The sequence below is a fragment of the Trichechus manatus genome, unplaced genomic scaffold (genome assembly GCF_000243295.1).
Source record: "Trichechus manatus latirostris isolate Lorelei unplaced genomic scaffold, TriManLat1.0 scaffold00092, whole genome shotgun sequence".
Classification (NCBI taxonomy): Eukaryota; Metazoa; Chordata; class Mammalia; order Sirenia; family Trichechidae; genus Trichechus; species Trichechus manatus.
Genome location: NW_004444028.1, coordinates 10181587 through 10195521, shown reverse-complemented (window position 1 = coordinate 10195521; position 13935 = coordinate 10181587). Strand labels below are relative to the sequence as shown.

Sequence of the window (13935 nt, the reverse complement as noted above, 5' to 3'; positions counted from 1 at the left end):
CACACGCCGGACGGCGCCCTGCGGCACTCATCCCCTCACACGCCAAACAGCATCATTTACTGAGCACCTACTAAAAACACCGTGCTAAGATATACACTGCTTCTGGGTCTCCCAGATGCCCTAAAACAGTAATTTTTCCATTTAATAGATGAGTAAACCAGGGCTGATAAAAGTTAAAATAGGCCGTAGTGGTATCATCTTGATATTAACAAAACTAGCTCTATCTAATCCCAAAGCATGTGCTCTTTCCACCAAACCAAGGAAACATTTTAAAAATATTTCATCAGACTACAAAGTAGCAATCTAAAGGTTCTGCTATCTTAAAAACCAAACCAATGGTTCTGTCATCTTTAACAAAGAGAGAAAAGGAGCGAGAGGGAGGAAGGAAAAGAAAAGCTCCTTTCTGCCTTCTCTTGTTCTCAAGGAATTTAGGACAATGCTTGTGAGGACCACCAGAGGACGCTCATCGCTAGTCTCCCCAACCACATACGAAAACCTGTTGCCATGGGTGTATGTTGCTGGGCACTGCTGAGTCGAGTCTGACCCATAGCGATCCCACATAACAGAGCAGAACTACCCCATAGGGTTTCCTAGGCTATCATCTTCACAGGAGCATACCATCAGGTCTTCTTCCCAGGTGGGTTGAAACCGCCAGCCTTCCAGTTAGCAGCCAGCGCTTAACCACTGCGTCACCAGGGCTTGTTCCATGTGTGAAAGCAAGATTGAAACCTGTCAGGTCCCCTCACCCATATTCAGGTCCACGCCTCTCAGTCCCTCGCCCACACTCAGGTCCACGCCTCTCGGTCCCTTGCCCACACTCAGGTCCACGCCTCTCGGTCCCTTGCCCATACTCAGGTCCACGCCTCTCAGTCCCTCACTCTTGTACTCTCTAGTTGAACTCTGAGAGAGAAAACCAGGGCAAAGTTTTCCCTAGCATCTGTTTACATTACAATGAACATAATAATATTCCTAAAGATGAAGAATGTTCTCACCTTCTTATCAACTGAATTAAGTAATCTGAAATACTGTAATGATTAAGTAAACTTCTGTGTAACAATTATAGATGACCCATAAAAGAACCCTTTTCCTTTAGCCGTCATTTCAGAGATAAAGGGCAATCAAGCTATTATGGCAATGCATAATACAAAACTGGAATTTATCAAAGTTCTGAGTGAATACACTATAATAAGAGTATTTGGAAGGCACATGGACCAGGGTCAAATCCTAGCTCTCTCATGTAGTAGCCATGTAACATTAGAAAAATTACTTAAATCTATAAAACAGGGCAATAATATCTTCCTCCCAAAGACATTCATGAGGGTTAAATAAAATATTAAAGACACAGCACAATTATTTAGCATATAGCCAATGCTCAATAAATGGTAATATTACATTCCAATAGTCAGGACAGGACTATGAACATTAGTTCATACATCTGTTATCCATGTGAGGAGCTTGGCAATCTATCTAAAGTCCTAGGAACATATTGTCTTAGAATGACTGACGACTAGGATTTTTTTCAAGCATAAAAGTATTTTGGCTAAGTTACATGAAGCTTCTTGATCTGTGTTTCCAAAAGGCTGCATGTAGATTTTTTCTCTTCCAATGTCTTTTTAAGTTCAACAATTTTTGCTTCAAGGGCTTGTTTTTCTTCAGAATTAATTTCTCCCTTTAACCGTGACATTCGCCGCTCCACTTGCTGAATGTAAAAGTCCTGTCACAGTTTTTAAGAAGAAGTTAGCAAGGAGAAACAGACAGTTAAAGCCATTTCTGTAAACGTAAAATCACAGGAAATATTTTTGTTATGAGTTTGGCCTGGATATCATCATTTAATAAAACCACCTTCACCCTGCAGTAATTTATAAGGGGAACAACAGCAAAGTATTCTTCAACAACCAGAGTGCATGTCAGTGACAGCAGCAGTCTTTTGAGAATACAGTCAGCTGGGGGGTATTTATCACACTACCATGATGGAACGTCAGTAAAAAAACATGTCGAGTCACAAATTGTTAGCCATGGAAGTACCAAATTTGATGAACATCTTACGAGTTATTTCTAAATAATTTAAGTGTCTATAATTTTGAGACACTAGGAATATATTAGATGAAGAAATTAAGACCGAGAGAGAGGACACTTAAAAATCAGCATGAGAACAGAATATATAAATATTTATTAACAAGAACTAGTAAGGAAAGCATGAAAAAAAATAGTTTCTTAGGTTTCAGATATCCTAACTCCTTCTTCTGTTTTACTCCAGGTCCAACTGCCTCAGTTCCTTCAAAGCATGGATTCCCAGAATGAGAGTTGTCTCTCCTCACACCTGTTTATTTCAGATAAAGAAAAAAACTGCTTTCTAAGGCTCCCCTATCCTACTACTGACCTAACAAGGTATCTCACCTTCAGCACCCACCCACCCTTCCAAAAGGCCGCTTAGAAATCTCTGCCTCCTTGAGACACTGGGGCAGCTTGAGCATCACAACAGCCACAAATCAACATGGAAGACATTCATAATCATCACACCTACCTGGTTGTACATAATTTCTTGCTGCTTCAAAGTTTCAAAATCCAGTTTATGTAACTGATGGTTGAGATGCTTTAGAGAGGAACGAGTTCCTTCGATTTCTGATACAAGAGCTTTTTCTTTCATTGTCTCAGTCTGTAATTCCTGAACTTTCTTAAACAGCACATCTTTCACTATGTTCAATTGAACTTCCACTTCCTGATGATAAGAATAATACTGATTAATAACATTACAATACCTTGAAATATTTTACTTATATGAAAATTATAATTTAGAAGCTTATCATAAATTTCAACCCCCTAACATTTTGGCCCTTGAAAATATAAGGCCCTTCCCACAATTTCAACAAATCCCCGACATTTCTTGTAGTCTACTGTCTTCTATTCCTGCACAGAGACCACCATCTTAATTCCATTTCACGTTGTCTGAGCCTCAGAACTGGCTATCCTACTGGTTTCCTCAGAAAATAAAATCCACTAGAGACACATAGCTTGCAAATTCACAAAGTGTACTGGAGACTTGAGGGCGTTACACAGAAGAAATCACATCACCCATCTGCCACTTCCTTTTGGGCACTTTCCAGTGGTGAGTGGATAAATGTTTAACAACCAGCTCTCCAGTGGATCAGGGCATGAGGGGAGAAGCCAATTTCTGTGGTGTAAATACTCCCATTAAGGCACATTTCAAGCTACTATGGTGACTCCAGTAAATGCAGAGTTGGGAAGAAAGGCACAGCAGCAGACTATTAACGTATTTCTACGATACAGACAAGACAGACGTAAGTAACCTTAAGAGCATAGATAATAGTATAATGTAGTCAAATAACTAGGAAGTGGTAAGCTATGAGTGTTTATTACATGTATTCTTAATATGTTTAATTGTAAGTCTATGTAATGTAATTTTTAATAGTAGCGATGTTTAGCACTCAACTTGCAGAACTCCTGAAAATTTAACCATCAGCTCTTGTGAGCCAGTAGGGGCTGGTCCCAGCACACCACTGACACTGCCCATCACTTAGCCTGCCTGCAGTGGCCCCCCGACCATGCAGCCCTCTAGGGAACAGGGACCAGTCCCCCCTTCCCACTGCTCCTCTCTCAGGAGGCAGAACCGTCCTGACCCTCGAGGTTTCAGGATCAGTGTGTCCTAGGCTTCAAAAAGACGGACCAAATACGCCAAGATCTATCAAAAGTTACCATTTTTAATGTTGAAATAATTTGCCTCTGTGCTCTTATGCCCAGATAAGCATATTTCCCTTTGACAGCCAATTGTTATGGATTGAACTGTGTCCCGCAGTGAACCGCAATATGAAACAAAAGAGGTCTGTGACTGGCACATTTCAATCTTCACAAAGCAAGGTACATAATCTAATATTCAATGCATTATTTTTCATATAATAGACAATTTTCACTGGGTTAAGACCTTCTCAAAGACTCCCTGGTAGAATTTGTGTTTTGTTTGTTATTGAGGTTTAGGTGAAGGTTTACACAGCAAATTAGTTTCCCATTTAATAGTTTATACATAAATTGTTCAATGACACAGGTTGCAATCCCGTCAATGCGTTAACACTCTCCCCATTAGTACCCTGAGTTCTCTATTTCCATTCATCCGGTTTTCCTTCCCCTTCCTGCCTTCTCATCTTTGCTTTTGGGCATATGGTGTCCTTTTGGTCTCATACAGATGATCGTTCTAAGGAGCACTTTCCTCACGAGTGTTACTGTTTATTTACAGGCCTGTCTTACTATTTGGCTGAAAAGTGATCTCCAGGAATGGCTTCAGTTCCAAGTTAGAAGGATGTCTAAGGGCTATAGTCTCGGGAGTTCTGCCAGTCTCTCTCAGACCAGTAAATCTGGTCTATTTATGAATTTGAATTTTGTTCTACATTTTTCCCCACTCTAACTGGGACCTTCTATTGTGATCCTGGTCAGAGCGGTCAGTAGTGGTAGCCAGGCAGCATCTAGTTCTTCTGGTCTCAGGCTGGTGGAGGTTCTGGTTCCTGTGATCCATTAATCCTTTAGACTAATTGTTTCCTTGAGTCTTTGGTTTTCCTCACTCTCCTTTGCTCCAGACAGAAAGAGACCAACAGTTGTATCTTAGACGGCTGCTTACAAGCTTTTAAGACCCCAGAAGACGCTACAACCAAAGTAGGATGTAGAACGTTCTCTTTATGAACCATGTTATGTCAATTGACCTAGAAGGCCCCCAAGACTATAGTCCTTAGCCTTCAAGCCCAGTAACTCTGTCCCTCAAGGTGTTTGGATACGTCTAGGCTGTTTCCATGACTGTGCCCCCGTGTGCTCTGTTATATATATGAGTATACATGCAGCACATAAAAATACGTATGCAGAAATATCCACAGCCGAACCTATATATGCATGTAGGTGTCCTCCCCTATGCCCTCCCACATCTATTCAGCATACATGTCTACCTATGTATCCACTCATGAATTGCTGTTTGATATTATTACTGTTGCAGGACTGGGTATGTTACAGTGTTTACCTTCATTGCCTTTTATCCTTGTGTGCCTCTCAGTGTCTTCCCTTGCCTTGGTCATGTTGTGCTGACTTCCCCCAATTGTGTATTGCCTTTCCCTTCACCCAAGTTAATACGTGTCTACTCTCTAGTTAGTGATCTTCCCTCCCTCCCCCCCCATCCCTGGTAACCACCAAAAAATGTTTCTTTCTGTGTGTAAACCTTTTCTTGACTATTTAAAATAATGATCTCATACAGTATTTGTCCTTTTTGTGATTGACTTATTTCATTTAGCATAATGTCCTCCAAATTCATCCATGTTGTGAGATGTTTTACAGATTGATCATTATCCTTTATTGCTGCACAGTATTCTACTGTGTGTATGTACCACAGTTTGTTTATCCATTCATCCGTTGATGGGCACCTAGGTTGTTTCCATCTTTTCGCTATTATCAATAATGCTGCAGAGAACATGGGTGTGCGTATGTCTATTCTTGTCACAGCTCTTATTTCTCTAGGTATATACCTAGGAATGGGATTGCTGGATCATTTGGTATTTCTATTTCTAGTTTTTTAAGGAAGTGCCATACCATTTTCCATAGTGGTTGTACTATTTTACATTCCCACCAGCAGTGTATAAGAGTTCCAATCTCCCCAAAACCTCGCCAGCATTTGTTGTTTTCTGCTTTTATGATCAGTGCCATTATTGCTGGGTGAGACAGTATCTCACTGTAGTTTTGATTTGCATCTCTCTAATGGCTAATGATCGCGAGCATCTCTTTATGTGTTTATTAGCCGCCTGAATGTCCTCTTTGGTGAAGTATCTGTTCATGTCCTTTGCCCATTTTTTAATAGAGTTGCTTGTCTTTTTGTTGTTGAGGTGTTGAAGTTTTCTAAAAATTTTAGAGATTAGTCTCTTGTCCAATACGTCATAGCCAAAAAATTCTTCCCAGTCTGTAGATTCTCTTTTTACTGTTTTGGTGAAATATTTTGATGAGCGTTAAGTGTTTAATTTTTAGGAGATCCCAGTTATCTAGTTTACCTTCTGCTGTCTGTGCAGTTTTAGTTACGTTTGGTATTCTATTTATGCCATATATTAGGGCCTCTAGCATTGTCCCTATTTTTTCCTCCATAGTTTTATAGTCTTAGGTTTTACATTTAAGTCTTTGACCTGTTTTGAGTTAGTTTTTGCATATGGTGTAGGTATGGATCATGTTTCATTCTTGTGCAAATGGAACTCAAGTTCTGCCAGTATCATTTGTTAAAGAGACTATCTCTTCCCCATTTAAGTAACTTCAACCCTCTGTTGAAGATCAGCTGTCCACAGGTGGACAGCTTTACTTCTGGGTTCTCAATTCTCTTCCATTGGTCTAAGTGTCCGTCATTGTACCAGTACCAGGCTGTTTTGACGACCGTGGCTGTATGGTAGGTTCTGAGATTGGGGAGTGTGAAGTGTCCTACTTTGTTTTTCTTCTTCAATAAACCTTTGCTTATCTAGGACCTCTTTCCTTTCCATATAAAATTGGTGATTGGTTTTTCCATCTAATTAAAAAAATGATTTAGAATTTGGATTGGGATTTCATATATTTGTAGATCACTTTAGGTAGTGTTATGGATTGAACTGTGTCCCCAAAAAACGTGTGCCCATTTGGCTAGGCCATGATTCCCAGTATTGTGTGGCTGTCCACCATTTTGTGATTTGATGTAATTTTCCTATGTGTTGTAAATCCTGATCCCTGCTGGGGGTTAATGAGGCAAAATTAGGATATATTAAAGAGGATTAGGGTGGGATATAACACCCTTATTCAGGTCACAGCACTGATCCAATGTAAGGGGAGTTTATCTGGGGTGTGGCCTGCATCACCTTTTATGTTACAAGAAATACAAGAAGCGAGTAGAGAGACAGGGGACCTCCAACCACCAAGAATGAAGAACCAGAAGGGGTGTGCATCCTTTGGGCCCACAATTTTGTGATCTGATGTGATTATCCTATGTGCTGTAAATCCTAACCTCTATGGTGTTACTGTGGTAGGATTAGAGACAGTTATGTTAATGAGGCAGGACACAATCTATAAAATTAGGTTGTATCTTGAGTCAATCTCTTTTGAGATATAAAAGAGAGAAGTCAGCAGAGAGGAGAGGAACCTCATACCATCAAGAAAGAAGAGCCAGGAGCAAAGCATGTCCTTTGGACTCAGGGTCCCTCCACTAAGAAGCTCCTAGACCAGGGGAAAACTGATGACAAGGACCTTCTCCAAGAGCTGACAGAGACAGAAAGCCTTCCACTGGAGCTGACACCTTGAAATCAGACTTCTAGCCTCCTAGATTGCAAAAGAATAAATTGCTGTTTGTTAAAGCCATCCACTTGTGGTATTTCTAGTACAGCAGCACTAGATAAGTAAGACAGATAGGACTGACATTTTCACAATGTTAAGTCTTACTATCGAGAACATGGTATGTTTTTCCATTTATGTTGGTGTTTTTTGGTTTCTTGCAGTAGTGTTTTGTAGTTTTCTTTGAGTAAGTCTTTTACATCCCTAGTTAGATTTGTTTCTAAGTATTTTATCTTTTTGAGGGCTATTGTGAATGCTATTGTTTTTCTAATTTCCTTTTCGGAGTTGTCTTTGTTGGTGTAGAGGAATCCAACTAATTTTTATACGTTGATCTTGTACCCTTTCACTTTGCTGAATTCTTCTATTAGCTCTAGTAGCTTTTCTTATGGAGTTCTGTAGCTACGCTATTTATTCTCCCCTTTTTATTCTGAAGTTGTCGTCATTTACTGATTGACATCTCTGGTTTCCTGTTTTCAGTCTTGTAGCTTTAATTTATTTCTAGGAATTCTTTGCATTGGTTGGTATCTGAGTGATGTTGTCATGTGTCTTAATCTCAGCTTGTTGTCTGATGGTGCTGGTTCTCTGTACAAAGGACTCCCTTCAATATTTCTTATAAGGGTGGTGTGGTTTTTATGAATTTCCTTAATTTCTGTTTATCTGGAAATGTCCTAGTTTTGCCATCATATTTGACAGACAATTTTGCTATATATATAATTATTAGTTGGCAATTTTTTTCTTTCAGGGTTTTATATATGTCATCCCACTGCCTTCTTGCCAACATGATTTCCGCCAAGAAATCAGAGTTTATTTAGTCTTATTGGTTCCCCTTTGTAGGTGACAGTTCATTTTTCTCGAGCTGCTCTCAGGATTCTTTCTTTATGTTTGGTTTTGGCAAGTTTGATTATGATGTCTTTGTGACTTTCTTTTGGGGTCTATCGTTTATGGGGTTTTCTGAGTTTCTTGGATGGATATCTTCTTGTCTTTCGTGATATTTGGGAAGTTTTCTGCCAACAAATCTTCAAAATTTTTCTCTGTGCTTTTTGTTTGTTTGCTTGTTTCTTCCTGTTCTGCAATTCCTATCATGCGTAAATTATTCCTCTTGAGAGTGTCCCACATAACTCTTAGGCTTTCTTCATTTTCATTCTTCTTTACTGAACGTTCCTCAAACAAATTAGTATCAAGGGATTTGCCCTCTATTTCGCTGATTCTGTCTTCTATTGATTCAATTCTACCCCTATATCCTTCCAATGAGTTATCTATTTCTGAGATTTTAATACTAATCTTCTGGATTTCTAGTTGCTGCTTTTGGGTTGTAGGGGGAGTGGCCAGCAGACAGGTGCAGGTGGTCACTGCCACTTGTGCCTGAAAGAATTTCAAAGTCAGTGCTTGGTGCTGAATAACAAATCACACCTCTAAAATGGGTAGGATGGAGTTTTTACCAGAAAAAACAAAAACTAAGCAAAGAAACAAACAAACACCAACAACAAAAAACCAAGATCATGAGCACGATTCTACTACAACACAACCAGTACACATGCTACCAATCTTATTTTTTTCTAATTCAGTGAATTTCTTCAAAAAGTGTCACAAATTTAAGTTCTCTGTGATCAAAGGGGCTATTTCATATGAATTTCACAGTCTTTACAGGTTTCAAATTAGTTTTAATATTGGCCCATCTCATGTGCTATAGAAAATCATACTCCTGGGGGGGTTCAACTTTAAATATATATATGCTTATCTTTCAGTCTGCTTTTTAATTTAAGGAGCAATCTTTAATGTGACTTTTGAAGAATTAAATGAAATAAAAATTCATTAAATAAGGTTAGGTGGATAGGTCATAATTAGCTAGCTATGATCCATCAACTAATTAAATTACAAGTAAGTACCAGGGTCTATCCTGTGCTTAGCACTGGGATTTTGACTAATTTATCTAACACTTTGATCATCACATTAAGATTGCTACATGACTTCATTCAGGAATTTTAGACATACAACAGCACACTGAGGAAGCTGGATCACATCCAAATATGAGTGAAACCATATGTGATATAAGCCTCAGCAAATGCTGAGTGAAGAGTTGCCACCAACTTTAGTAACCCTCTTCAAAAGAAAAAAAAAAAAGAGTCAAAGCAAGAAGTAGTGCCTACAACGTCGGGTCGCACTTGTAAGTCAATTAAGATTTCAAAGAGGAAATGGTGAACCAGTCTTTTCCACTTTCTCAAAAATTGGCTTTAATGCTACCAACATGTCAAAGAGAAGTGGTAGAAGGTGATGTCAGCAGAGTTATCAAAGGGGTGGCACCTAAGAGCTCATTTTCCATTAAATGGTGCCAGATTGTCAGGAGCCAAAGAGAAAGTAGATGCTGAAGAAATACCAACAATGCATGTGAACCATTTGGGAGGAATCTGACCATTACAAATAAGATAATAATCAGGTGGAAATCAGTTATAAAACAAGGGTATTTTTCAAGATATGTACGCAATAGCCAACACATTTCACGGATGATGGCAGGGACATAGAAAACAGGCTTCATAGCCATTGGGAAGGAATGGAGGAGCTACCTTTAAAAAAACAAATGGAAAGTTAAATACTGAAAGTGGAGCAAATGGTGAATTAGCAGCTTAAGAAGAGAGGAGGTCAGGAATGTCTTCAGAACAATACATAAAAAGAGATCCAACAACTCTAATTATGAATATGATCATACCAGAAAGCAGAGCCTCTTAAGACTTCCTAGTCCTCTGATCTCGAGTCTAATTAATTCATTATTGCTAACTTTGTTTTGATTTTTTAAAAATTAAAACTAAGCTTTACCTTTACACTTTTTTCCTCCTCCCTTAACATATCTTCCATATTAGTAGCTTTCTCTTCTACAGACATGGTTTTCTCAGTTATCTGCTTTAATTTTTTTTTTAAATTCTGATTTTGATGTTTAATTTGGTTTAACCTAAAGAGAGTTTATATGGAAAACATGTTTTAAAAGTGTTTAATACAAATAAACATGGAATAGTTTAAGATTTCTTCATATAACTTGAAGGTTTCTTTTGTTGTATACATTTTTCTTATCAATATATATTTAAAATAACAAGCCAAAATATTGCTATTTCCTGAGCCATTATGACGAAAAGTCAGGAAGATATTTTTGAGTTTAATAATTCAGTAATTACAATTTTGCAGTTAAACCAAAAATCAAACCAAACTCATTGCTGTTGAGTCAATTCTGATTCATAGCGACCCTACAGGACAGAGTAGAACTGCCCCATAGGGTTTCCAAGGAGCGGCTGGTGGATTCAAACTGCCAACGTTTTGGTTAGCAGCTGCATCTCTTAAACACTGCACCACCAGGACTCTATTTTGCAGTTATTTAACAAAAAAAAAGGATAAAAAAACCTTAAATATTTAATAATTGTTCTAAAAGCAGTAAAAAACTATAAACATATCTAAATATCTTTTTCTTACCTTTCGGTTTCTTCAGTAAGGTCCTTCTTTACTTTGGAAATATTTTTCCTCAAAGCTTCTAAATCACTGGAACATCTATTCACAGTGGCTTTTAAAGAATCCAGCTATTTATTAGTTAACAGACAGAAATTATGTATTTACTCTATATCTTATAATTTCATTTTTGAGAAGTTCTACTCTGTCCACTTTGAATAAGTTCTAACAACCTACACTGCACCCATAAATACAGTAAATAATGAGCATATATTAAGTTGTTCTCATTGAACTGATACGTAATTTTTTAAATGACTTGCTGTGTATAACTGGAAATTTGGCAGAAATAGCCGATTCCACTAGGCCTGCTGAGTAAGAACATATCCCAAGATTCAAGATAAATTAATGTATAAAGTGCTCACAAAACAGTAAGAAGTCTAATTGGATTTGAGCAAATCTCAAGAGACTCTAATACATCATCCTCCTAACTAATGACACACATTTTACTGCTAAATTGTTAAAACAGAAAACCCACGACCTGAATTTCCTCCTCCATTAAGAACATTTGCAAACTATTAAAGAGAAGTAGGGTTAACTATCCCAGCATAAGAATGAGGCTGTAACATCCTAGAGTTGTAAAATTTAAAAATTTAGAAAATCATTAATTCCTTCCACACCAAAACTTGTACAAGAATGTTCATACGACATTATTCATAATAGCCAAAAAGTGGAAACAACCCAAATGTCTATCAATAGATGAATGGATAAACAAAACATGGTATATACATACAACAGAATATTATTCCACATAAAAAAGAAGTACTGATATATGCTATGAAATGTATGAAAAGCCAGATACAAAAGGCCACATATCATATGATTTCATTTATATGAAACGTCCAAAACAGGCAAATACAGAGATTAGTAGTTGCCAGAAGCTGGCAGGAGGAAGAAATGGGAAGTGACTGTTAATAGGTATGGGGTTTCTTTTTGGGGTGACAGAAAATGTTCCAAGATTAGATAGTGATCACAGTTTCACAACTCTGTGAGTACAATAAAAACCATTGGATTGTACACCTTAAAACAGTGAATTATAGTTTCTGAATTATAACTCAAGTAATAAAATATGAACGAACAAATGAAAAGCTCTACAATCTTTTCTGCATTTGGTTTAAACTTCAAAAATTTTAAGAATGAGCTATCAGTGGTGACAGGTAATTTAGGCAAGAAATTCACTTCTTTTTAGGATCTTGTGTAATTATTCTCTTTAGACAGAAAAAAAATTATTTCCTTCTCTATCAGAGATAAAGTGTAAGACCTTATAGAATTAAATGCTCTACAACATTCCAACTTCCCATCTAAACAGTGGTACCTTTAGATAATATGACCTTAAAGCACAAATTGCATAAAGACCCCCTTAACACTAATTAAGGGGATCTCTTATTCTCCCTATGGAATAATCTAGTTGGATGTATCCTGCAAAAGAAGAAAAGAACAAGGCAAGAGAAGTTTTGTTTTCTCTTACTCTGCTTCAAGGTATTTCATCCCTACATTGTCCTACTACCAGCCTGAAATATTATTCCTTAATAAGGAGAGAAACTGAACTGAAGCAAGTAGCTCCACCTAGAATTTGAAAGTTAAAACCATACATACGAATGTAGCACTGAAAAGACACTTCCAAGTTATCTCTGATAATATTGTATCGATATTCATCTTTACATTTGCCTCTTATCTTGTCATTAGAATTCACCACTTAGACCCTTGGAGAGTCTGTGGCCTGGGGCTCCTCACGGGACTGTGTGCGCGGCGGTTAGGTCAGGCAGTGCACTCCAGAGGAGTCCTTCACACACCTGTGATGTAAACGGTACCCCCTGGCACCTTCACTGTTGAGGAGCTCAATCTGAATATCCTAAGACTTCCAAAACACGAAGGGACATAACAAAAAGAACTAGAACGCAGTTCCTTAATCAAAGGATAGACTCTATGTTTGTTTTCATACTAATTTGTCATGAACACACGAATCACTCTTTTTAGTTGACATACCTCATCCTTCAGCTGAGTTCTATTAGCTTCATGGCATTGATGTTCTGTTTTACATTTTAACACTTTACGATCAGCAGCAGAAATTCTTTTCTCATACTCTGTGTTATTCCCAATCTCATTCTCCAAAAACTTGATCTTTTCCTTAACCAAATTTTCTTTTTCTCTTGTTTCCTGCTTTATCCTTGATAATTCCTGGGATTAAAAAAATATGTTCAATTAAATATATGTTTAATATGACAAATAAAGCTGAAACTAAACAGAATTTAGTTTTTATTTTTCTATTATTATAAGAGATACTATTTTACATGAATAAAAATAAAATATTAATATGCTACACACCAATATCTTTACATTTTTTTTAATATCATATTTTTAAAGGTCTCTATATTCTTTCACCTATATAGAACTTTGCTGACGATATGAGAAAAATAAAGGAAGGGTGACTTAGAAAAAATATATAACAGTGTTGAACATTTTTCACACTGGCTTTCAATGAGATTTTCCAAATATTTCACAGGATTTTTTTTTTCATCTTTTGAAAATAACATTATAATTACTGGCTTCAACAGGAGCACATTCACTCAGGCCCACTGCTGTTGTTGTTAGGTGTCGTCGAGACGGTCCCGACTCATAGCGGCCCTGTCTCTGTACAACAGAACAAAACACTGCCCGATCCTGCGCCATCCTCACAATTGTTATGCTTGAGCCCACTGTTGCAGCCACTGTGTCAATCCATCTCGTTAAGGGTCCTCCTTTTTTGCACTGACCCTGTACTGCACCAAACATGATGTCCTTCTCCAGGGACTGATCGCTTCTGATGACATGTCCAAAGTATGTGAGACATCGTCTCGCCATCCTTCCTTCTAAAGAGCATCCTGGTTGTACTTCTTCCAAGACAGATTTGTTCGTTCTTTTGGCGGTCCACGGTATACTCAATATTCTTCGCCAACACCACAGTTCAAAGGTGTCATCCTTCTTCGGTCTTCCTTATTCATCGTCCAGCTTTCACATGCATATGATGCGATTGAAAACACCATGGCTTGGGTCAGGCGCACCTTAGTCTTCAAGGTGACATCTTTGCTTTTCAACACTTCAAAGAGGTCTTTTGCAGCAGATTTGCCCAATGCAATGTGTCTTTTG

The 13935-nt window shown here is 37.9% G+C and overlaps 1 protein-coding gene across 1 annotated transcript in view; it reads right to left on the bottom strand.

Annotated features, from left to right (window-relative positions):
• Positions 1 to 13935, bottom strand: part of CCDC39 (coiled-coil domain 39 molecular ruler complex subunit) — a 59311-nt gene that overhangs the window by 24558 nt on the left and 20818 nt on the right. Inside the window, exons 7-11 of the mRNA XM_004382305.3 lie at positions 12796 to 12987; positions 10780 to 10883; positions 10135 to 10267; positions 2525 to 2719; positions 1550 to 1714 (exon numbers count right to left, since the gene is read on the bottom strand). Coding sequence (XP_004382362.1) covers positions 1550 to 1714; positions 2525 to 2719; positions 10135 to 10267; positions 10780 to 10883; positions 12796 to 12987 — 789 coding nt within the window. The remainder of the gene's footprint in view (positions 1 to 1549; positions 1715 to 2524; positions 2720 to 10134; positions 10268 to 10779; positions 10884 to 12795; positions 12988 to 13935) is intronic.